This window comes from Rhea pennata, chromosome 16 (genome assembly GCF_028389875.1).
Source record: "Rhea pennata isolate bPtePen1 chromosome 16, bPtePen1.pri, whole genome shotgun sequence".
NCBI lineage: Eukaryota > Metazoa > Chordata > Aves > Rheiformes > Rheidae > Rhea > Rhea pennata.
Window position 1 is genome coordinate 5,637,936 of NC_084678.1, and position 24,915 is coordinate 5,662,850.

The window sequence follows — 24,915 nt, forward strand, 5'->3', positions numbered from 1 at the left end:
GATCACTTCATGAGCATGGCAGTTTGGTGGGACTTAAGTCAGCCTGCAAAACCTTGGCTATGGTTATTCTCTCTCACTAAAATGAAAGAGGACCCGTGTTCAGACTGGGCTGCTTTGTTGCGACTATCCCTTTGTTTTTGTTTGGAAGCCTGAATTTTCTGCAGTTCTGTTAAATTTGCCATGTTGCAGACTTCTGCTTAAAAGGAAGCTTGCCTAAGGTGCAGAGTGCCTTGTGGTGGTGTTGGATGGAGGGTGGCCTCGAAGCAGGAGAACTGGGAGCATCTCCTGCGCGCAGGGCCTGGGAGCGCTTTGCGTTGATGTGCTGGCCGGGGTAACGGGCTCCCTCGCTCCCGCGCGGGAGCACCCTCGTCCTTAGAGAGGTGTGAAGGGTATGCAGTTGTTAGAGAAAACAGCAACTTAGGCAAAGACTAGTAGGACTGCCTCAAATTTCCTCCGGTGCGTTAATGTACTGATGCTGGGTAACTGGATGGTACCAGGCATTGATCTGCTGGGAGAGGGGCGAAGCCTGCTTGTGTTTTCACAGGAGCTATGCAGTTCCTCTTCTTCCTCCGAGCCGATTTGAGCCGTTTCTACCTACACTTGTGCATCCCCAGGGTGCATGTGACTCTGCAAACCAGCGGTTGTGGCAGTGGCCTGCGGAGAAGCGGCCAGAGCAACCTTCTCCATGAGCCTGTAACATGGGGAAGAGCGGTAGGCTGCCGTCCAGGAGAGCAAGGGGCTCCTGGCGGCCGCGGGCTCATTGCCCTGCTGGCCTCCGCCGCGAGGGCGGCCGGCACCAGATGGCCGCGCCGTTAATCATAAGCCCCGCGCCGCGCTGCGGGTGGGAGAGGGTTTCGGGCAGCGGTTAACAATTGACCGCTGGAGCGGGAGCCCGGGCACCCGGCAAATCTACCGACTTTAACTAAAATTAGCCCTTTGCAAGCGGTGTTGGCGGCTGCAGGGAGCTCATCCCGCCGGCTGAGAGGATTTGCTGGAGGAGGTAGTGGCTCCCAGGTGGGGCTCGGCGGGATGCGTGCTGCAGCCGCGGGGACCCTGCCTCGGCAGGGCTGCGGAGCGCCCCTCCGGCGCGCCGGCACCTGCCTTTGAGTTTTGCACTGGGAAGCACCCCCGGGAGGGGGCTTCGGTTGCGCTGATGCTTCTCTGCCCCAGAGGCAGCCCCTGGCTTGGGAGAGCGGTGGGGACAGCGCGACAGCGCCAGCTCGGGGCCTCGGCGCGGGAGCGGGGTCCGTCCTGGCTGCGCGGCCCTTCCCGCGCTCCGAAACGGGCTCCGGCAACGTGCCTTGCGCCCGTCTGTATCGGGGACAGAGGCTGCCCCGTGAAGGGAGGAGGGCAACGTGGATAGGGGCTAAACATCACTTAGTCTATTTTATTTAATTAAAATTTTCTGGCGTTCTTTTATGGCCTATTTTCTGGGCAGCCGTTAAATGGGAAAGTAAGCTGGGAGGGGGGAAGCTGCCCTTGTTAAAAAGGGTCTACTCTTAACTTATGGATCTGGGCCAGATCCGTTGCCACCGGCTTTGTACAACCCTGGCAAGGAAAGCAACCATAAATGTAATGTTATAGCTGGGCTTGTGTTACCAGATGAATCTGGATCAATCTCTCTCTCCTTCCTAATCGGTTTAATTCTCTTTTGATCTTCCTCCCTGTAAGGAGAAACCCCAAATGATTGAGCTTTATTCTCATGCTTTTGCTGTCCCCCTGGCTCTTGCCACAAGGCCATCTCAGCTCTACTTTAATTGCTATTGAGTCATCTAACGCTGGAGTAGGTGATGCTTTGGTGTATAACTTTTTAAATCTCAGCTAATATTCCCTGGGAAATTTTGCCAGCTGTTTTGTTTCTTTTTTGAATAGATTACTTTCAAGTTGGCAAATGCACTAGGTTTTAAGAAGACAATTGCTGCTAGCTGGCCAAAGGAAAACACTAATTATCAGTCATGTTTTGTTGAGCCTCTATTCAACTGATTTGCTGCAGAAAACCTCGTTTTCCTGCATTGTAACTATCTTCAGGAAACCTGATTCTCGCAAGTTCCGTTGCCTCTGTAATGGTGATATATGTTAGAGCATAGAAAAAAAAAGAGAGAAATGGCTCAGGAGCCAAGCCTGGGATCCCCTGGAATTCCAGTCATCAGGTTTTTCAGACCACAACTTCATTAGCTGTGCCGCCGTGAAGTTATTGCGGGTGTGCGGTGTTGGGACAGTTGTCACTTCTGCGTGCAAATCCTGTCCGTGCCTGGGACCTACGCTGGTTTTCCCGGCACAGCAGGGGGTTGTGAATGCGGCGGCTTGTCCGTGTGATCCACGTACGAGCCTCGAGCTACTGTGAGAGCAGCTAAGGAAACGGGAAGGTCCCTGCCTGGCTCGGGGCTCTGCCCGTTCCTGTGACTCAGGCGAGGCGCCGGCTTCCTGTGAAATGACTCCGCTTTGCAAAAGTTGTGGGGATGCTCATTAAGTAAATCCGATGTGGAACGAGCTGTTCCTCGCTGTGGCGATGGGCGACGACTGAAACGGGTTTTGCGGTGCTCCCGTTCCCTTCGAGTGACTGACGGGAGAGCCGGATAAAGCGGAGAGGGCCCTGCACAGAGGTTCACGTAGCCATTTCCTGGCTCCAAATTGGTTTCATTTTTCTCTCGTGATAAGTTGAATGCGGATGAGCAATTTTTATCAAACTATTTTCCTTGTGGAAGGAAAGTGTTGTTGGTGAGGGAAGATGCATTACCCCGTGTGACATTAACACACAGTGACTGATCCAGAAACGTGGCCCAGTAGGACCAATCAGTGGATGAGAGCAGCCTAACTCTTGTTAGCTGTTGATGTGCATCATCAACAGCAAATTTCTCCTTATTTCCAGCAAGAACATCAAGAAAGCATATAGCAAAATAGCAAAGGCAGTATTAGGAAAGGTTGTGAGTCAAAAAGCTGGGGGATCTTTGTAATTTGAGAGTTTAGTCAGCAGTCTGAAGAAGTTCTTGGGTTAAAATATTCTGGGGGAGACGGAAAGGGGACAAAATGGTTGTAAAACATCCCCGAACAGCTGACAAAGTGAGGACTTCTTTATAAAAGCTCCTGGCATCTCCATAGTTCCTTGGAGAACTTTTCTAGTGGTCTTGGATTTTTATTTTTGAGATGGGAATCCAAGTCAAAAAGCTAAATGCAGCTATGTATGTGGGTCCAGTTCTGACTTTCCATCAAGAGCCACCACTGCAGTCTTTACTTCTGCATTAAGAGGGACTGTTTAACCCGCACAGGTCTCCCAGCACTGGGAGTAAGTGAGAAGGGACATCCTCAAGGAAGGTGGTGACCTCAGGATCTCACACTCCAGGAGGCTTCTGTGGGTGGGGGGTGATGGAGCAGCAGATCCCCTCCTGTAGGCATTGGGGAGTTTCTCTCCAGCTCCCTGGTGGGGCCCAGCAGGGCAGAGCCCGAATCAGGACAGTGAGCTGTGTGTGAAAAATTTGGTGCAGAAAGGGCCAGTGTGGGTGAGCAGGTAGGAGATGGGTCAGGAAGTGAGGGAAGATCAGGTCTGTTTGAATACCCTTGGGACCAGGGTGCTTGTGGCTGGCCATTGCATGAAGGCTGGTGGAGGTGGGCTTGTCTTGGGTCTGCTCCCCTTCCTCATCGTGCAGCGGTGCTCCGGCAGGTACCAGCAGCAGTGATTTGTTCCTCTCTGCCTGCAACGGTGATAGCCTTGCACCAGCCTTGGCCGAATACGCTCAACATTCATCTCCTCTTCTATCGGTGTTTTATTCGCTGGAAATCCCTGGTGTGTATGTTCTCCTTTTTAATTCCTTTGATGCTGTTGCACATAAAAGGTACAAAACACCTCAAGCCAAATTTTGTTTTGATTGGGTCTGTCTAGAGAAACAACTCTCTCGAGGAACAGCCTGGAGAGCAGGCTTCAGCAGCGAAGAAGTTAATTTTATCTCTTCAGAAAACTATCCGTGCTTCATACCAACCCTGATTGTCATCTTGCTCCTTTTAGCCCCTGCAGTTGTTCTGTCCCCGGAGCACTGCGTGTGGCCGTTTGATCGAGGAGGACTGGGTGCATATTTCTTTGGAAATTGCCACTTACTTCGGTGCTCCCTAGTGCCCTGACTTGGTAGAAGAGGTAGTGCCAGAGGCTGCATTTCCTCCTTAGGTCCTTTCTTCAAAACCCAGCGGAGGTGCAAGGAGACCCAGCCAGCATTATGTACTCGGTCCCCTAGTAATAACGGTGACTGCTTGGGGGGTTGCACACGTTTCACTTGTACTTTCAGGGCCTTTTTTGCTGGCCATCCATTTCTTTTTGGAGCTGCCTTGGGTGTACAGGACGGAGGGGTGGCAATGCCCCAGCTCAGCGCTCGGAGCTGGAGCCGGTGGCCCGCAGTCAGGGCTGGCGAGCCCTGCGGCCTGGGGTCGGCGTTCACGCACTCGCGTCTCGAGGGCTGAGAGCTGGAATTTGGTTTGAGGTTTGTAGGGCAGGTCTTGGTTATACAGCTATAGTGGTTTCAGCTTCTCATGTGGGATACAGCCCTCGTGGGATGTTTTTGGTCAGATTGACGCCTTTCCGCAGGAATTACTCTTTACTATAAGATATATAGAAAGAAATGAAATTTCTTTGCACTAACCGAGGTGGTGGTTGAGGCTTGGGGGGGGATTTGCTTTGCTCTTTTTGAAATGGGGAATTCCTGAATTGTTTGTTACAAACAACTGCTTGGAAAGAAACCACTCGTTTTAAGCAGTTTCACTGTGTTTTTCTGCATAAAGGTAGGGCCAAAACCGTCTGAGGAGGGGCCTCGTAACTGAGGACAGACCTAGCAATCGGATCTGCAGCACGAGCGGCTTCCCTTTTATCTCCGCGTTCGTCCTCGGGTGACCCGATCGTCCCGGTTTTTCTCCTCCGTTGCGCGGGGCTAGCCAGGACCGTCGCGTTGCGTCGCCGGCGAGCGTGGCCGAGCCGGCGCTCCCGCGGCGTGCCGACGCTGTCGGAGCACGGGCGACCTGCCGCCGAGGCTCGGGAGACGCGTGGCCCGCGGCCGTGGCCCGCGGCGCTCGCCTTCTGCTGGCGTGAAGGGGCCGTGGGAAAGGGTCCCGGTCGCGGGGAGTCCGCTGGGGACGAGTGAGCCTTCGCGGAGGCAGAAAGGGCGGAATGAAACGGCTCGTTAGCAGTGCTGGTCTTAACACGGAAGTCAGGAATTCTTCCACCACCGTGGCGAGGAGAACGGTCCTGCCGCTGCTCGCGGCAAAACTTAATGGCGAATGTTAATGACTTTTAATGATTTTGGAAACCGTCGCTTCTGAGGAAATGCAATGTACCTTGGCAAACTGGAGCTTTCCTCCACTGATGCAGAAAGGAAAACTTTAATTCCTCCGAGCTCACCGCTGCCCGGGAGGCATTTGGCACTTGCAGCGCCGGCGCAGGGCGCTGGGCAGCGTCCTTCGTCCCGGGCAGGGAGTGCGGGCGTCCCGCAGGGCCCCGTCTGCGCCGCCGGCCCGGCGCGCCGCGTCCTCCGGGCGGTCAGCGGTGCCGCTTGGCGCACGGGACGCTTTAAACACGGAAGGACCTGCCGCCCTGCGCTGCGGGCCTAAGCGATCTGGCGCGAAGCCGCGAGCTGGAGGGTATCAGAGGAGAATTTCAGCCGTCTCCCTTCCGCTGTACGTTAGGTACTCGCTAATGAGCCCGGAGGCACCCAGATCCACTCTGAAGCCTGTTAGAGCGCTGCTGCGAGCGTCCGGGGACCTGAGTTTAAATCCGCGCCCTGGAGCGGGCCGCCGGCTCGCGGCCGCGGGCGCTCCCGCTCCGCCGAGGGCGCGTGCGCGCTGCTGCGCCTCGCCGCGCTCGGGGCACGGGAGCGCCGGTCTCTTCCTCCTCTCGGCTCTGAGCCGAACGCTTGTGCTGAATCGTCACGTTTTGCAGACGAAAGGTTTAAGCTGACTGAAATGGCATTTGAAAGCGAATGAGCTCCCCGGTGGAGAGGGAAGGGCGCGGAGCTCGGCGGAGGCGCGCCGGCGGCAAAGCCTGCCCCGGGTCGCGCTGCCGCGTGGGCCTGGCCTCCGCGGCGGGAGGCCGCGGCAGGGACGCGCCGAGGCGGGAGGCTGAGCCCTTTTGTGCGTGCGGAAGGATCGAAGTGACGCGTGGAGCGCCGCGGCCGCCCCCGGGTGGGCCAGGCTGCCGGCAGTCGTGGAGCTGCGCTGTGCCGCCCCGGCGCGGCACGCTCTTCCCACGCGCTCAGCTCGCGGGGAGCAGAATCCGCGTCAAACTCGGGACGGGAGAAACGCGAGAGAATGGTCAACTCTGTACGATGAGGCAGGTGAAGCAAATATTAAAGGGGGGCTGTACACAGCGCGCTGTCGTAGGCGGCAGAGCCGTCGTATGGTTGCCTGTCCACTCGTCCAGCCGAATTTGGAAGACTTCTGTCTTTCTCAATAATGGGCCTTTTTTTTTTTCCCCCTTGACTACTCAAACCAAACTCACATTTGGCCTGCAGCCTACATCGCGTTTATGCTGGGATCTCCAGCGGGCAGGAGGCCTGCAAGCTGAGGGTTTGGGGCCTCAGCATCTCGGCTGAGGGGGCACTGATATCCTGTGCAGCAGCAGTCACACAAATTTCTTCATATATCTTGTCTCGGTCCCGTCTCATTTGTTAGAAGAGACGGTATTTCTGCGCGGCTCAGGTGCTCGCTCCTGACTCTGCTCTCAAACGTACAAAGCTGTTCTCATGCAGCGCTGAGTGTTGACGTGTTGCTCATGGATGAGCTATGCTGAGTTTTCTGAGCTGGGTGTGTTGGTTGCCAAAGGCTGGGAGAAAAGTCCCTGTGGCGCTCTAATATCCTATTTGCTTTTCTCCCCCCTCTCGTCTCCAGCAGCGACGTGTTGCTGTTGCAGGCAAAACCGCCACTGAGTTAGTAACGGGTTTGGTTATGCTGAAAACGGACTTGCGGCACGAAGAGTCCAGGTACGCAGGTATTTTGTGGAAATCCTGCTGCTTGGTATGCAATACCCTGCACAGAGGTTATCCCTTGCTCAGGGCTTGCCCTGTGCATGGACAGTTTGCCTTCGACCGCGTGCCGTGGCGCAGTTGTTGGCTGCCAGTGACAGCCGCCCGTGGCCCTGCGCAGCTCGGCGTCGGGCTGCCTCGGAGGCTGCCGCGGGGCAGCAGCTGCACCGTGAAGGCTGAAGATCACGGCATTTCTTCTGGATTTAGCCTGAAAAGCAAATTAAATGCACTTCTGTTGTTAATGCAAAATAAGTTCTTGACTTGTGCGATTTCTTTTTGTGAGAGAAGCGTTCAAATGAAGATTGAAAGGGATTGAAAGGTTTGCAGCTCCGGAGGAGAAGTGGGATTTGGTCTACCCTGAAAGCAGACCAAGCATCTGGGATGGGCTTGCAAGAAGGGAAAGGAGAAAACAGAGGTCCTCATTGCTAAAGATGAGGGAAGGTTGGTTATAAAACGTAGGCTTGACTACCAGATGTGCTTCATTCTGCACCTTGGTCATGGCGTTATTCCTGATTCTTAATTAAATGAAGCCAGCCTTCCTGCTTTGAGCCCTTCAAATGACCTTGCTTCCCTCCCTCTTTGGCTTTCTATTAGTCCTCTTTTCCCAGCCCAGTTCCCTAACGCGGTGTGCAAATAGTCCCTGGCTTGTGTTGAGAGGCGGGACCTTCCCAAGGGAGCGACACTGGCCAAGAGCCGCTATTGAGCGATGGGTTCAGTTTTTCTTTTGAAAATATCCGTGTACACAATTACCTAATTCTGTCGCATAAGAGGTTCACCGTGCGGTCTGTTTGCCTTAGAAGCTGTTAGCATTAAGATTTCAGCTCAGAGGAGTTAAGCTAAGGAGCTGAACAAGCAAGAGGAGAGCAGGGGAGGAGAGTTTTCCCGTGCTCAAGGGCCTCGGCTGGGGCTCGGGACCACGGGGCGCTGTCGCAGCTGGGCCAGGGACTGGCTCCGTGACCTCGGCAAAGAAACCGGAGCCTCCAGAGTCTGGGGCTAACTCAGTCTGAGACGTCACACCTGTGAAGTGAGGCGAATACCGATTGCAAAGCCCCCGGAGATGGTCTGCAGTGCGCTCTGCTAACGGCGGCAGGGCAGGCGGACGTCTCCGGATGACACGTACTGTTGAAATTCAAACCTCAGAAAATTTGAAATGTGCTGCTGAATAATTGCATGTCACAAAAGCAGACGGGCTGCTGTGGATCAGTGGGTGTTTCACTGGTGAAGTTCAAGTTGCTTCTCAACTTGCATGAAAGTTGGAATTTTTGTTGGGTTTTTTTTTGTGTTTTTTTTTCTTGCCCTGCAGCATTTGCTTTTTAAAAGGAAACCGCAATATCTTTTAAAGAAGGAGGGGGAGGAAGGAGGAACTTTCTACTTCATAGACGTTTCCCTTCCAACAGCTAGAAGAAATCGTGCAGTTGAGCAGGGGGTGATGTTATTTTAGCAGATTACGCTTTAACTGGTGAAGTGCCCCCTGCAGCCTTGCGTGCGGCGCTTCTGCGCCGGAGGAGGCAGCCAGGCGCTGCTGGCTCCTGCTGTCACCTTCCCCAGCAAGCGAGTTTTTAGAGGGCTCTGTTCGGTCAGTGTGCAGCTGCATAGCTGAGCTCATAGAATGGCCTGCATGTAGGCTGTTGACTCTGGAACCTAATAATGCTTTTAAGTGGCAACATGGACTGTTTCTGCTATACAGAACATGTTGGAGTATCAAACTGCGAATATTGGCAGACTGGCTCTGTGGGGTGATATTGCAGTTCTGCTTCGCAGGCAGTGATCACCTGTTATGTTACTGGGTTAATGTTAATAGGGAAGGTCTTCATATACTCAAAATTCTGACAGCTGACACATTTTACTTCCTGACGCCACTACTCCCTTTTATCTAAACATTTCTTAAGCTGTAATTTCTATTAAAGCCAATTAAATTTTTTTTTTTTTACTGCAATTCCTTTTTGGTGCCCTGAAAGATTTATTCTAATAGGCTTAGTATAGACTTTGCAGATGATGACTGCTGCATGTCTTAGTAGATAGGTTTTGGTTCAATACATCAAAAGTAGTCTTTGAACAGGTAGTTATGTGGGCTCTTCTGTGCTATTCAGATAAAAGGCTTTGATGTTGTGTTGTCTGAATGGATTTGCATGTGTTTTCATGGCTGCTGAGCAGAGTTTTTTGTGGGAAGAGAGCTAGAACTAACTGCAGCAATAGGAGAACAGGACGTCCTGGTCCTGCCTAGTCCAGGAGGTCCTTCATCGAACTCTGGAACACAAAGGAAAGTGAGATGTGTTGGTGTGTGTGTTTTTTTTTTTTTTTTTTTTTTTTTCTCCTTGCTTCAAACCCAATGTTTGAGGTGCTGACTCAGAACACGGAGGAAGCAGGTTCCTATCTGACCACTGTTGGAAGACATTGCTCTCCTTCATTCCCCGTTTTCTGTTGGTGCTTCCTGATCAGCCAGCTGTGACAGCTAGCAGGCTAATTCTGCTGCCTGGGGAGAGCTGGCATCTAACTTTTCAGGTGGTGAATTCTGCAGAGCAGCAAGGTTCCTAAAAAACCCAGCACTGCTCTGCTTATTACTGCAACTGCTGTATTGTCCTTGTGAAACTTGGCCATGGTCTCCTCAATCCATAATTCCTTAAGTTTGACTTAATTTCTTTTAGCACTCTTTAAACAAGCACAATTCATAGAAAACATCTACTCCAAAGTGACTCTTAAAGAATGGAGAGGGCCCTTTCGCAGCCCAGGTGTCACTGTCACAGTGATACTGGGAGATCTGCTTTCCTGGCTCCCTGCCCACAAAAATCCTGCTGAAGGCAGCTGAGCCCGAAGGTTATATAAAACACTTATCCCTTCAAGCCCATCATCTGTTTAAAAACCATACCAAAATGATTTATGCATTTTTCCAGTAACAGATGAGGACCAGGAAACTGAGAAAATAATCTCTGACTTTAGTTTCCTTTATGTATTCAGTAGCTCTGCGTGGGCCAGTTTCACTGTTAGTCTTTTCGCAGGAAGAGAGTATGCGGATGCTTTTTTTTAACATGAAGCTAAATTCTTAAAAGGGCTTGTCAGGTGCTGGCATCCTGTAATGTTTATTTTCTGTATTGAAATAATTTGGTTTTGTTTCTCCTGTGTCCTGTGAGCACTGCTAGTTGCAGATGGGTGACTTGCATGCTGTTACTTACCTGAGTAATCCCAGGTGGATGGCATCCAGACAAGAAAGATGCTTTAGCATCACTAATGCTAAGTGGATTATTGGAGCCTAAAGTCTGTAGAGACAGAGCAAGAAAAATGTGAGATGCCCAGGGTTTGGGTGCCTGGCTGTGGCCCATCGATCAAAGAGAGCGTCTTGCCTGTAGACAGGAGCTCCCTTAGAGTATTCTGCTTTGTGCTCTGGTACAGCGGTGGTGGTTAGGAGTCACAGCACGGAAGCCAAAAATGATTGTAATAGACATTAAGGGGGCAAAAGAGTTGAGTTCTATGCAAATGATAAATAAAGCAGATGTTGCCAACTCTCACTTTGCTGTTGAAATAAAACCTGCATACAAACCATGCCCCGATACCTGCTTCGAAGCTCTGCAGAAAGAGCCTCCCATCAGAAGCATATTCTTTGGGCCCAAGAAGGGTGCATGCTGTTAAGCAACGCGCATTAATATCAGAAATAGTTTTTCCTTGAGAGAAGCAGCACCTGGGCTGAATATAACTGCATGAAATGTTCTTGCCCGTGTGAGTATGGCGCAAAACAGATGGGATTCTGCTGGCCTCTCTCCAAACTTCCCATATTTTGTGTGCATGAGTATATTAGCAGGAATGTGTATGCCTAGCTATAAACTAGGTGGGAAGTATCTTAACAGGCTTTGAAACTTCGCGAGAAAGCGCTGTGATCAGTCATGATGGGATGTCTCCGTTGCTAGCTCAGCAGGCAAACTGGGCCATATTTATTTTTAGATATTCCAAATGTTTGAAGCTGTCTGAGTGTGGGTTTGTTATTTGCGGCGTTTTTCATCTTTCAAAAAGCTTCAGGGAGTTCAGAGTTTATCAATGGACCGAGATGGGCTCTCAGTTGTGTATTGCAGGGAACGGAGGACAAGGCTGAGTATATTCACCCCGTTACAGCTCAGAGTGTAGACATGCTCGCGAATATGAACATGCTGCGTTGGGAACCTGGATGCTACGCTGGCAAAGCGCTCCTAGCTTCAGTGTAGCTTTTACTGGCAAAATTTCTGCCATGTAATAAGCATTCCTGCGGGAGCATACCAGCAAAAATGCAGCTTTGCAAGTAACTGAAACCGTGCAGAGGACGGCGACTGGCAGGTTGAGGATCATATCTTTTGAGGTCTTTGCCAGCGTATGTAGGTGGCGTAGGCACCACCAGCATATCACAAGAAGTAATGCTGGGAAGAGTTTCTTGTAGTAAACTGGGTTTTTAATTAAAGCTGTGTCTGGGAGGAAAGGACTTACACTTGAGGGATAAAAGCGCAAATGCAATTTCTGTTGATTTCATTCGATGAAATCGGGTCTAAATGTACAAGAATTTTTCCACTGCTTTGGAAACCTCAATACAATGGTAGCTTTTAAAGGTGGCTTGAGAACCAGCAACCAAAATAGAGGAGTTTAAATACCATTTTCCAAACTAAATTGTTGAGTGCAAAGGATCAAAATAAACCTGGATTAAAAAAACCTCGTGGTCTGGATGTGCGTGTGTAACGCTGAGCACATTGGTAAACCTGCTTACTCAATTTGGACAGCTTGCATTGCATGTTTTTCAGAAGAATCAGCCCGTTCTATCAGAAGAAGTCCTGTCTCCCCTCCTCAATGTCACTTGGCTTTTTATTCGTTTGTTGATTTATTTCTGTCTTATGATTTAGTAATATTTAAGGTATGCAGAATTTGGGTATAGATGGGAATGTAATAGTGTCCAGAATTTTATGGTGTAGCTTTTTTTGTATGGGGGAAATACACTGGCAGAGGCATTTTTTTCCATGGGAAAAAAAAGTCATTGTCTGGTTTAGGAGGTTTTCTGGAACAGCTGTTTCTAGTATAACTCTGGTGGGAGGTAACATAGGTGAAAAATGATCATGCTGTAATTTCTCATTAAGTGAGAGAACTGATTACCCCACTCTGAATCTTCCTTAGGACCTTTGTGGTGGCTTCTTTGTCTTCCCTAATTCATAGGTTTTAGGGAGAATAAGTGATGCTTGAACGTGACTAGGAGGGAAGGGATCTTCTGTAGAGTGGGTTTGTTGGTATACAGGCAGGAGAGTCTGTTTGGGGCTGCCCAAGGATATGTGATTGAGGATGATTTAAAACTTGGTCATTTTAGGATTTATTTTCATAGCTGTCATGGGAGCTTTTCCATTTTAACACAACCCAGATGTAAATGATAAAATATAAATTGAAGATTAATGTACACCATCTTGGTATGTGAGTGGTTCAATTATAGGCAGAGCAAGCAGAATAATGGAAAATACATTTGAATGATTGTTCGGTTAATATAATTTGCAATGAATTATTCACAACAATTTGTTCACCCAGCTCTTATTGTAATCATTTTCATTCCTTCATTTGCTATGCATTTGAAAGTGCTTCCCACAACTTGTGCTTGATATGTAATAAAGTATATCCATGCATCCAGCCCCTCCTGCCTCCTCCCCCCACCTACACATGAAAAAGGACCAATTTCAAAGAGCTCAGCGTTTTAGGCACTGAGCTCTCTAAGAAGTTAATCAGAAGTGTTAAACTGAAGGCTACTGCTGATGAACACTCAAATATGACCCATAAAAGCCCATTCTGTAGGATTCAGAGTGCCCTCGGCTCTGTTGACGCTAGCAGTGATTAGGCCCATATTAGTGTACTAACTGGACACCCCTTGGGTTCTCCATTTTCACAAAGCTGGTGGAAACCTTGGTTATGAGTGAACCTTGTCTACTGACCACCTGAACAAAGATACGAGCTTTCAAAGCACCTTTTTCATTGCTACACCGTGGGTGTAATTTAGGTTGATCTTTCTCTTGTGAGTGATGTGTAGAGGCTTTAGACAACACGTATATTTGGAACAGAACTTGACCAGCTGGTATTGATTAATTAATCTGCTTCCTTGGTAGCTAAAGTGCTTGTTTCCACCAGCCTACTGGTGTGGCTTCTTTAGTCCATGGAAGAGGAAGGAGAAGGTACTCTTGCACCTCTTGCATGTGGCCCTGGGCATTCTCAAGGAGAAGCAGTATGCTTGGTCAGGTCCAGGTTTCTTGCATTACACTTTTAAGCAGACCAGCAGAGCTGTTGGCAATGCTGCAGCATTTTAATTGTTGTTTAAGCGCTGTCTTTCAGCGCCGCAAAACGTTGCACCTGTGTCCCTCTTTTTCTGTTCTCAGATGCTGGCAAATTCACAAATGTGTATTTCTCTTGAATTCCATCAGGAAGGAGGGCTTATTCTGTTTGGCTTCCAAGGGCAGACAGTAGGTTTTAAGCCAGGTGGTGGGCATGGAGAATCCTTCACGACCCTCTGATAGCTTGCAGGACACTGTGGGTGATGCAGGATCCTCAGTCCTCTCCCGCTGCTGGGACTTGGCTCCCCATCTCCATGCTCTAACTCACCACCAGTTGGGTGAACTCCTTCAGCAGCATCCAGGGCATCTGTGGGTATGTGGAGTGTGCCCTTGCCTGCTTTCTGTGCTGCCAGTTTAACAGGGACGAGACAAGCCACAGGCTCAGTGCCCAGCAGAAACAAGAGAGCTTGTGCGGAGAGGAAAGGAGGGGAATAACGCAGGATGGGCAAGCAGGACGAACGAGGAGTAAGGAGGCAGCTGTAAGTCCAGAGTATCTCATCTTGCATCGGCCATGGGACAGCAGTGTGGGCTTCTGTACTGACACGTGGCTGCATCACAGCAGGTCCCCTCTAAAGCAGTTACATTGGATAAGGTGATCCTAAAGGCAAATGAGATGGCCTCATGGACCATGCCGCAGGGTGAGTGCTGAAGAGCGGCCACCATGTGCAGCTGTCCCTACAGTGGCTATGCCCAGCTTCTTGGGGTGCTGGGGGCGGTGGAACTGGGCAGGATCTGGGCCCTGGCTTGCTATGGGCTTGCTGGGATGCCGGGTAAATTGCCTCACCTATAAAATGAGATGTGTATATATAGTAGAAATTTGCAGTTCTTGGAAAGTTCTGCCTACCTGTCAGAATTTGCTGTCTGGAGCATAGGGAACAAGTGAATACTTAAGACAGTGTCCTTCTGATTTTGGAGATAAAGGCCAGAATCATTGCTGTCCAGCTCTTTGCTCCTGTTTTAGAACCTCTAGATGCAAACTTAAGCTTAGGACTGATGAGAAAGAATATGATCTCTTCTTTAAGTGGTTGTTTAAGGGCTTCCTAGGTACCCAAGCCATAAATAGCTTCATTGCCTTGGTCTACATCCTTGTATGATCTCCAAAACTGGCAGGAATATGTGTATGGAAATACCACCCTTTATTCTGGAGCCGAAGGATAAAGGGTACTGAGCAGTTATTGCCTCAAAGGGTCAGTGTCTTGGAAGACAGCAGCCTGGCTGATGTAAGGTGAGACTGGGAGGAGGTGTGGATAGTCCATAACAAGCTGAGATTTATGCTTTTGCCTCTGTCTTATGGAAGGATAGCAATTGTAAGGTTAATCTGCCAGCATCTACTTGTCCAAATCTCCATAATCGGGCAAAACACTATTATGGAGCTGCATGTTACTAGTACACAATGGTTCTTAAATGACTGAGATTGAATTAAACCCCTAATGGCATAGCATCCAAAGCAAATAACAGAAGAACAGAACCACTGGTGAATGACGTGCCCATCAGTCAGCTCCTATTAGGAAGGCAGGAACTTGGGGCTAGCCAGCAACAGTCGCAGAAGCACAGTCATTAAGCTGGATATACTGGCTGGGGTTCAGCACTTCCTACAGCAAGCATGCAAGTGTCAGGAGGTGCGTGAGCTGAGTGTAGGTGTGAGCTTCCTGCACTGGCCTTCTTAGCTGAAAAAAAAACTTAGCTTCTTCAGACTGACTTGTGGTGAGGGGGTTTTGCTGTGGGGAGGGATGAGTTTTGTTCTTGTCCTATTCTGCTTTTCTTATATCAGTTTCCAAATTTTACTTTGGTTTCAATTTTACTTCTTGCAAGTATATTTTCCAGATCTCTAGACAAGGTTTTGTAGATAACTTAATGTCACCACAGACACGTTTTCCACTGAGGAAGTTTCTCCCGTTCTACTCTGGGTGCTAAAATGAGTGCTGTTGTCCTCAGGACAGCCCTGCAGACTGTTTTCCCTGACTTGTTGTTGAAGGAGCTCCCTTGAACAGTGGGCAAAGTGATGTGAAAAAAAGCAGCCCAAGGAGAGGCTGTAGGGTGCTTTGAAGATGACCAGCATTGCAGTCTTTGATTGCAAACTCTAAAAGTGTTTATTGCCCTTTTAGCCTCATTAGTGTTCCTTATTTTGCTGCTCTGGTTTCTCTTAATTTACATCCTTGCCAACAAATAAGATGGGACTTGAATATCTGTTGCTATGCTTGCCCTATGGAAACACATAGGGACCTCTGGCTTATGCCTGCACTGAATGACGTTTGAGCTGGGAAGAACTTTAGGTAGTGAAATCTCTAGAGAAAAAAACAGAGAATGAGAATGTAAACAATAGAAGACAGGTATAAATAATCAAAACCTGCCTGTAATGTTGAATTTCAAGCATTCATGTATTGCTATTAGATTACTTTCTCTGCCAGCCTTATTGCTATTACCCTGTGCAAAATCTGTACCTTGCAGCAAATTCTGTGTTTTACCTAGGGGCAGACGGCTTTCTTCAAATTCCCGACAATCGATGTGAAGTGTCCAAAACAACCTCTGCGTATTTTAGATGTGCCAGGCCTCTGATCATATTATCCGTTTGGGATTGTTTGGGATCTGTGTCTCAGACTGATCACTTCTTGAAGCAAGACTTCCTATTACAGTGGTAGCTTGGACCTAAAGATCACTGACTGCTTTTGAGCTCTACTGTGCTATAGTGTGGATAGGTTGTACTCAAAGATGTTGCAAAAGAGAAGATAAAAATTTCCATTGTTCCAGCACAGTGGTATGAAAATGATAGGCATAGGAACAAAGTCTCCATTCGGAACGTAGTGGGAAAATTGTATGCTGCTGCTCTCTACTGGATAAAATTGGGAAGGCCTGTACTCCCCAGCGTGGCAGATGCCATGTTGGGGCTCTTGGCCACGAGGTTAGAGCAGCTCCTGCTGCCTGCCAGTGACAGGACACCCTGATAGTGCAGGAGCCTCTTGCTTGCTAATGGTCAGGGCTCTCTGAGGACCGGAGGTGCACTAGGATTATTGACTTGATTCTCCTTTCTTCCTATCTTCCTCCCTTCCAGTGTGTTACCTACTGAAGAGCAATATTAGCCCGGACCTGTGCAATGAAGATGGATTAACTGCACTGCATCAGGTGAGGCTTTGGGGAGAGGTCCCTGCTCCCTGCTGCTTCTTGGTGTCACGTCTTCTCAGCTGCCTGAGGATCGGGACCCTCAGAGCAGACCTGCCTGGGGCTGACCGCCCATGCAGAATGGAGGATGCTGTGGTATTTCATTTTGTTCATCAGCTAATGCAGTTTTTTACCATGTTGTCCTGGGGGATGCTGTTTCCTGGAGAGCAAACTGGGATCAAACCCTTTTCTTGCTCTATCCTCGACTTTAGTCAGTGAGGGAAAGAGCTCAGGAGGTGGAGCTTGTTTTCAGACATAAGCAATAACATTTCTCCCACCCTTTAATCTTTGTAGGGCTGGGCTGCAGACTCTTAAAGTAGGTAAACTCAGATTGCTTTAAGCGACTACTGCAACCCACCAGTCTTGAAAGTGGTTTAGTTAAATGGCACAAAAGATGTTCAGAGAGCCTGCACATGATCTGCTGAGCTCTCTTATCTGCTTTTGAGAGGTTTGGTGACTTCCAAAGGTCAGTTTGAGACAGCAACTACCGATGTCCATTAAAAAACAGAGCTGTTGTACTAGTCTGTATGTCTGCATCCCTCCCAGTAGCATTCACGCTGGTGATGCCGTGAGGGTTTCTGATCATCTTGCTCAGGTCTCTGTGCCCGCTCCTCCTCCTGAGTCCTGATTTTCAGTGCAAAAGCAGCAGACGAGTTGGAGTTCCCAAAGCCTGTGGGCTGCGCAGTGACCAACAGCTGCTGCCTCTGTTGCCAAGAGGAACAGTAGAGCGGTTGTTGGATCCACTCTGCGAGTGGCACGGGGACTCTGAAGTTTTCTCTGTTAGTCCCTTCTGTAAATGCTCCCATTGACTTGGGATTTTGGAAGCTTCTGCAAGTCACTTTCTCTCTTCAGAGCTGGATGGATGTTTGCTTAAAAATGCAAACTGGCTCCTGGAAGAATAAAAGCTCCCTGCCACCGAGACGTTATCCTGCACACAAAGGGAAACACAGGCAGCCCGCGACACTGGCAGCCCCAGTGCTTTCACCACCAGCTCCTGAGCCCTGGAGAATCCCAGCTAGCCCACAAAAGGACCAGTTATTGTAAAGGTGCAGGTGCATTTGCAGGGGGTGATGCAGGGACTTAGCCTTTGCTGGAATGAACTGAATCCATGAACAGAGAGGACTTGCCAAATGAATAGTGTTGCCCATTAGTGGTGGCTTCCTGTGAAGGATGCAGCTTATGGTTCTATGATGACTTGGCTCTGTGACAGGCAGGATTTTAACCTCACTTCCATATATAAATAGTAAACAGAAACAGCGATGTGCAAAGGGGTCTGTGTCACTCACATGCCAAAATGTTTGTTCTGAGAGTAATTCTAGCTCCACTAAAAGCCTGTACTGCAATGTTGAGCTATTTAAGGCTCCAATTTGGGTCTTCAGTAATGCATAGACCATGAACAGGCTTCCTACACAAGGCTGAATCTTATTTTAGTGTCTTTATCACACACCCTCTCATGTCAGGAAGTGAGAATGAGGTGGATTAAAGAGCATATTTAGTCTTCCTCGAAGAGGAGCAGTCCAAGCTCTCTTCGAGGCTGCTTGGTGATGGTGCTGTATGTGCATCCAGGATCCTGTGCTTAGGAGCAGAGTCACCACAAGGAGGCAGTTAAGCAAACAGAAAAGCCCCTTTTTCATTATGTTCTTTAGATGTGCAATGAAGGCTCATTGGGAGAATTTGTGTGCTTCCCTTGCAAAAGAGATGTAAATGTATTTGAGGCTATGAGGAGAAGGAATGAACACCAGACTGTATCTAAATGCAGTCAAAATGCCCAATTTAATGTACTTTGAAGAGGGTATCTAAATGCAGTCAAAATGCCCAATTTAATGTACTTTGAAGGGGTCTGATTTTTTCAGGAAATGAAAAATGGCCTTGTTATTTTGGGAATCCAACTTAAATCTCTTCAAATAACTGTGGTAGTAACTTGAGTTGCTGAGACTTCTACTCATCACATGCCAATGTGGGGGATTTTCCCAAGGAAAAGTAAATTTCAGCCCCATCCCTTAGTATGATGTTAACACTGGTTAACCTGAATTTCTGCTATGTCTGCTCTTGAATATGAAAGACTCAGTGGCACAGAAGCTTTGTGCATCTCTTACTGTTGCTTCCTCACTGATTCTGCCATCAAAACACAAGACTCCATAAAACACCAGTAACCTTCAGTACATCCAGTGTAGATGTTCAACATGATGGTTTTCTGTCCTGGTTGTGCTGAATTTGGTATTTGACTCCACTGGAGATGCTGGTTGTCAAACACTGCAGGAAGAAGTAGGTCCCCTCTTCCAGTTACCTGGGCAATACCAAGAGGGCATGAGCCCTAAATTTAAAACCACGAATCACCTGCATCTCTTGCTTATCAGTGCTGCATAGACAACTATGAAGAGATAGTCAAGATTCTCCTCAACCATGGGGCCAATGTCAACGCCAAGGACAACGAGCTATGGACTCCATTGCATGCAGCAGCTACTTGTGGTCATATCAACCTGGTGAAGATCCTAATCCAGCAGTAGGTGGCTTTTTGTGTGTATTCCTTCTTGCAAGTCTGATTCTACACATAGCTTCTGCTGATGCTGGTGGAACCTTAGACTGCTTGGTACCCTGCAAGACTGGAGCAGTTGGGGCCATTCCCTACTTTTGGGCTATACAGAGGACTCCTCACTGCGGGGGGTGAGAGGGTGGAGGAGGAAGAGGAGAAAGGCTGAGAAGCAGTAAAACTCCCAGGTGACTTGACTAAGTTTTGTGAAGCTTCTGGGGACCAGGCAAAAATTTCCACCTGCAGCTGCTGTTCTGTTGTGTAGGTGTTTGTGTTTGTGCCTGTTGAACTGTGCTTACAGTAAGGAGTAGAAACAGGAACAGACAGTAGGACCCACTCTCAAACTTTTAAATACTACTTCAAGTCTCCCAGTCACAAAGACTCACTGATGCAGGAGGACAAGATGTTCATACAGCTCAAATACTAGGATGAACTTTGTGGGCTCTCTTAATGGGTCTTAATTAGGAACCAGCTGGCTTATTGTAATGTGTTTGTTGCCCAGCTGTGACACAGGATGCTCATACTGGACCTTCCACTTGCCTCTACAAAGGCCTTAAAGCTTAACTCTCTCCTATATTTGCTGGTGAGGAGGAAGGTGGATATATTTTGAGGTATACTACGAGCAGCATTTAGCGAGCAACTTCTGTGAACCCTGTCTGGAGCAGATAGTCTTGGCTCTGTAAGGAGCCTCCTCCTTCATTTGCTCAGTGCCCATGTAGTGAGCAGAGCGTGCTTTGGGGGTATTAACATGCTGCCTTGCACAAGCAGTGCCTATAGCTTGTATCCCAGGGATGTCCCTTGTCCCTGGGGTGCTGTCATTTGGGAGACTAGCACTGAAATTTTGGTCCTTTCTTCTTGGCCTTTTAATGAAGGAAGTGAGGCAGAGAATGCAAATGATAAACCTTTGAAAGTCGATCCACTTAGAGTACGAAATTTTTGAATGAGGGGAGAAAAATGGAATAAACAATTAAAATGTGGAACAATATAGTTCATTTCTGACTGAAAACCAAGAATAAGGGAGCATCATGGGTATATGTGGCAGGCTGAGGAACTGGAGCTTATGTTTGGGCCCCTAGATACCATAGCCTGTCCTGTATTGACTGGTTGCCAGCAAATTCAGACTCTAGTAACCTAACATCATCATCCTGTGCTCAGAAACAGTCGTCTTCGGACTGCTGAGGGTTGCAGTTACTCACCTTTTTGTGGTATACAGCATAGTGTGGGGCTGCTGTGATTGAAGCTGTGCTTTGTAACAGTCCTTTGTATCAAATGCCTTGTTAAGCCCTTACACTGAAAGCAGTCTTATTGGTGGGGGGACCTGGATCCCTTGGAGACTACCAGAGGAAGTAGCCTGCAAGAGGTGTCCAGTTCCTTGCTTTCTTATCTGCTGGTTAAGCTGACCCTGGTACTTTGCAAATGTGAATTTCAATGTGGGTTGTTCTGCTCAGGCAGAAGGAGAGGAAGAAAAAGGGAAGAGAATCTAAATGCAACTGAATCCTATCTGCTGTCCTTCAAAGGTTGCTAACTTTGGAGGCAGATCAGAGCTCAGCTCAGTGGGGCTGCCTAGTACATAGCTAAAATGGCATAGCTCAGGAGGTGCTGCAAATTTTCTACCATGTTGTGGGAATACAGAGGAAGTGATCAATTTAGCTAGCTATTCTGCTTCCAAAAGGTGACCTCTTGGAGTTGATACAGATATAAGATAAAAGAAATACTTTTGAATAATCAGAAATTAAAAAAAAAATACTGGTTGCTTTTTTTTTTTTTTTTTTTTTTTGGTCAGTGTGTCCTTGGCTAGATTGAAGGCTTCCGAACTGTCCTGGTCCTTGCAAACTTTTCATTGAAGGACTGCCAGATCCCCAGATAGCAAGCACCTGGGAGTTGTTTGGCATTTTTTTCCAGAAATTCAGTGAATAAATCACCTCTGGCACTGAGAAGCCACTGGTCTGTCCAGCACTGGGGAGAGCAGGGAAGGCTTAGTGTCTCCTGTTCAGTTGCTGTGGGTTCCCTGCATTCCATGAAGGAGGCAGCTGGCATCTACTTCTGGAAGTTATCTTTCTTCTTCATAGCTGCATGGCTTCTCTCCAAATTTGTCTCATCTCACACAAATCTCAGTGACGTTTGGGCAGCTGTAAAACCTAATTTTTTTTTTTGCTGTCCCAATGATTGGTGTTGCCTGCTCTCTGATATCTGGGGTCCTTTATTTGTATATCAATGCAATTTTCTTCTTGCAGTGGAGCAGACTTATTGGCAGTAAACGCAGATGGCAACATGCCATATGACCTCTGTGAAGATGAGCCAACCCTGGATGTCATTGAGACTTGCATGGCATATCAAGGTAAGAACACTGAGTACATGTAAACTGCGTAAATGGGCCAATGTAGTACTAAAAATTGCCTTGATTAGCCTCTGGAGAAAAGCAGAAATCCAGGCTAAACTGCCTGGCACAGTTTCCTGCAACCTAACTCTGTCAAGTTTCTCTGATTCCTGAGTTGTGGTGAGGGGTGAAGGACAGCTGTCAGTCCTCTTAGCCCTACAGCCCTCTCTGGGAAGGATGGAGAATCACATTAACCAGGAATTAAGTATAACTTTACTCACCCAATGGAGACAGAAACCATTTCTTACTCTTCTTTCTAACTGGAATTTTAACAGGAATTACACAAGAAAAAATCAATGAGATGCGGGCCGCTCCAGAGCAGGTCATGATCTGCGACATCCATGACATACTGGCAACTGGAGAGGACCTGAACAGGACTGATGCCCAAGGTGCTACACTGGTGAGTGAAAATGCTGTGGTTCCACCTTTGTCCTCCTTCAGCCTCTGTGTTACAAACCCTGCCCTACAGCAGAAGGTGATACAAAATCACAAGGTGCAAGTTCAGTAGGAGGAGAGAGGAAGCTGGTTGGATTTTTTCCCTGTTCAGTGTCACATAGGAACAGACTCTGTCCGTTATGTAGCAGCTGCTTCGTAAGAACGGCACAAGAAATCCTGTGATGAGGAGGTGCAGAACATGAACACTGAGCTCAGGCAAACGGGGTTGAAAGGCCTCCCAGGAGTGTTTCACTTCTGGCTAATGCTGTTGTCTGACTTGACTTCCATGTGGGAGCACAGGAGATTGCTCAGATTGTAATGGGAGCAGAATCGGGTGCTGGGCCCTCTGGAGACTTTGCCTCCTGTTGTCTTTCTGCTTTGCCTAGTGTCTGGCTAGTGCAGAGTGAAGCAAACATCCTGTTTGTTTACACGGGATGGCACTTAACTCTGGGCAGAGGAGAGCATTCAGGGCCAGTCTACAGCACAAGGCAACTGGGCATCTGGTTCGACTGGACAGTCCTAGCCTTCTTCACTTTTTTGCTCCTTGCAACAGGTCTCGTAACCCTTCACTTACAGTGCTCCGGACTTACCAGAGGTTCAGTAACATTGTCGTACGTGTTGGGACCTGCGTGATACCTGGGTTGTCTGATGCTTAGTTCATGAGATAATTCATATCCAAGCCATTTGGTGCAGTTTTTGACCAAACTACCGCAGTTTCAAGTTTCTTCTCTAAACTATCACCTGTGTAGAGTCAAAGAGAGGGTCAGCTCCCTCCCAGATAGACTTGGGTGACTGAAGTCTTTATTGCAGCTTATTTTTTTAATGTTTTCTCCCTTTAGCAGGGAGAAATTATATTTTATATAATTTTAAGCACACCTCTTGACTTTTGTTTTTGTATGACCCCTGCCTTGCTTGTAGAGATTCTAGCGGTGACACCACCTTCTAGCCCTGGAGAACTGTTAATGATTTTACTAACTCTCAGTATCATACTCAAGCTTGCATTTGATTTTCAGATTATTACTGAAAGTTAAGCGATTCCTTATTAATTCATATGACCTCCAGAAGGTATGACCCATTACCATAAAAATCTATATAGAAATTAGCTGAACTGCCAGAAAGCATCAGCATTTGTTCCTAGATAGTTGAATTTTGTGGGGTGGCATCTCTATGGAAAAAGTAAATAAAGAAGCTTTTGTTCTCCTCTTCAGCACAGCTGAAAAGAGGGAAGCTCTGAGCGGTGTTCATACTTCAAGAATAGCTCACAGATCAATGTTTTGCTCAGGGATGTAACAGCAACCAAGTATTAAAAAAATCTCCAGAGATATGAAGTGCCTTAGTGGAGTACAGGAGAGTATTACTAATGTTTCAGAAGCGATGGATGCAGCTGGAGGCCAGTATCTGAGAAATCAGATCCCCTTAACTGCAAGTAGCCAAGGATTTAGAGGTCTCTGATTTTTTAAAAATGCTGAAAACAAGCATAGCATGAATGGAAGTGCACTTGTATGAAAGGAGTCCTGACTAAGGCAGCCTGAAAATTTGATCAAAAAATCATATCCACGGCACTTAGTAGAGGAAGAAGAGACATTCTTCTGTGATGAAGAACACAGAGTTTACAAGAGGAGGTGTTCTCCATTGCAGGCTTTCATTTTGATGGTGCTGTTTGCTTACAGATTTGAAAGCACTTAGAAAGCCTTGATTTAAAAATTGAAACTATTCTTTTTCTAATACGTATACATAGGTTATTTTAGGAACTGTTCAGCAGTTTCCTCTCCAGGTAGAATTACATGTAGGTAATACTGAGATTTAGCATACAGGAACAATCTGTCTTTGACTTGATGGAAATGCATCTGCCCAACATAAAATGTACCATGAGTCCAAATCTAAATTCAGGCATTATCCAAGAAATTCCATTGAAACTTAATGTGGAAAAAAGCAGTTATGGTCCTTGCAGGTGGTTCATGCTCTATTCCTTGTCTCCTAGCTCCATATAGCTGCAGCCAATGGTTACCTTCATGCAGCTGAAGTCCTCCTTGACCAGGGCGCAAGCCTGGATGTTAAGGACTGGGATGGCTGGGAACCTCTCCATGCTGCTGCTTTTTGGGGCCAGGTAATCATTTTGTTGCAAGTGTCACATGTGAGGGTGCTGTAAAGGTCTTTCTGCCTGGGTGAATTGTGGAGTTCCTTACAAACAGAAGAAATCTGTAGTAGGGCTGAACTTGCTGGGTGGTGTAACATGAGATCTTTATGGTACCAAAAAATAATTTTCTGTTGAGAAAGCTCAGGGAGAACATGTCTGTGGAGCTGAATGGTAGGAGCTGTGTTTAACATCACACATGTACCTGAATAATTTTAGGCCAGTTGATCATGCATGCAATTGCTTCTTAACTTACTCTAACTTTTCAGCTTTGAGGCAGAAAACAACTGCCAAAATATCACCATCAATTTGCCTTCTTTCCCTTCCTTTAGATGCAAATGGCTGAGTTGCTTGTATCCCATGGAGCCAGTTTGAGTGCCAGGACATCTTTGGATGAGATGCCAATAGGTGAGTTTGCTAAGCTCATAGAGATCAAAGCCACTAAGAAACAAAGCTTTTAGAGACTTTTTCCTCCTATGCCTGCTAGAATGGTGCTTTCAAAAGTGTTTAACACTTCATTTTTCAGCTGTCTTTAGAATCAAAGTTGCAGTGACTTTAACTGGATTAAAGTTTTTAAAGTGCTTGATTTGTTCTGGGTACTTCTGAAAGTGCTTCTTGTCCATAGAAAAGAAAGGATAAGGTTTTTGTCCTGTGTGTTTGACCCATTCATGTCATCCCTCTACACCTGCAGCCCTAAAATTTGGGTGTCTTTAACTCTGCTTTGATAAAACAAAATGTAATAAGCTATTTGGGGTTGGAGAGGAAAGAGAAAACACACAGAAGTTTTGGAACAGCTTGGAAGCGAAAATGCCAAAGCACTAGCAACTGACCATGTGTATTATAATCTTGTGCTGTGTTTCCTATTGGCAAAAGGTTTTCTGAACCTCAACTGAAAATCTGTGCATCTTCATTTTGAAAAATGAAAGTTCTTGTCTTCCTTCCTAACCTGCTCTACTTTTATCTACTCTTTATTGTTT

At 47.6% G+C, this 24,915-nt stretch overlaps 1 protein-coding gene across 5 annotated transcripts in view; it reads left to right on the forward strand.

Moving 5' to 3' along the window:
• The window catches only part of PPP1R16B (protein phosphatase 1 regulatory subunit 16B), a 65,765-nt gene that overhangs the window by 32,288 nt on the left and 8,562 nt on the right, over nucleotides 1-24,915 (forward strand). For 4 of the 5 annotated variants that reach the window (XR_009960051.1, XM_062589158.1, XM_062589156.1 and 1 more), the window contains 6 exons: nucleotides 16,356-16,426; nucleotides 18,820-18,965; nucleotides 21,227-21,330; nucleotides 21,645-21,769; nucleotides 23,786-23,911; nucleotides 24,271-24,346. Coding sequence is in view for 4 of the 5 variants with exons in the window: in XM_062589158.1 (XP_062445142.1) it covers nucleotides 16,356-16,426; nucleotides 18,820-18,965; nucleotides 21,227-21,330; nucleotides 21,645-21,769; nucleotides 23,786-23,911; nucleotides 24,271-24,346 (648 nt within the window). In the remaining variant the exon portion in view is untranslated. The remainder of the gene's footprint in view (nucleotides 1-16,355; nucleotides 16,427-18,819; nucleotides 18,966-21,226; nucleotides 21,331-21,644; nucleotides 21,770-23,785; nucleotides 23,912-24,270; nucleotides 24,347-24,915) is intronic. The other variant, XM_062589159.1, reaches the window with a different exon arrangement.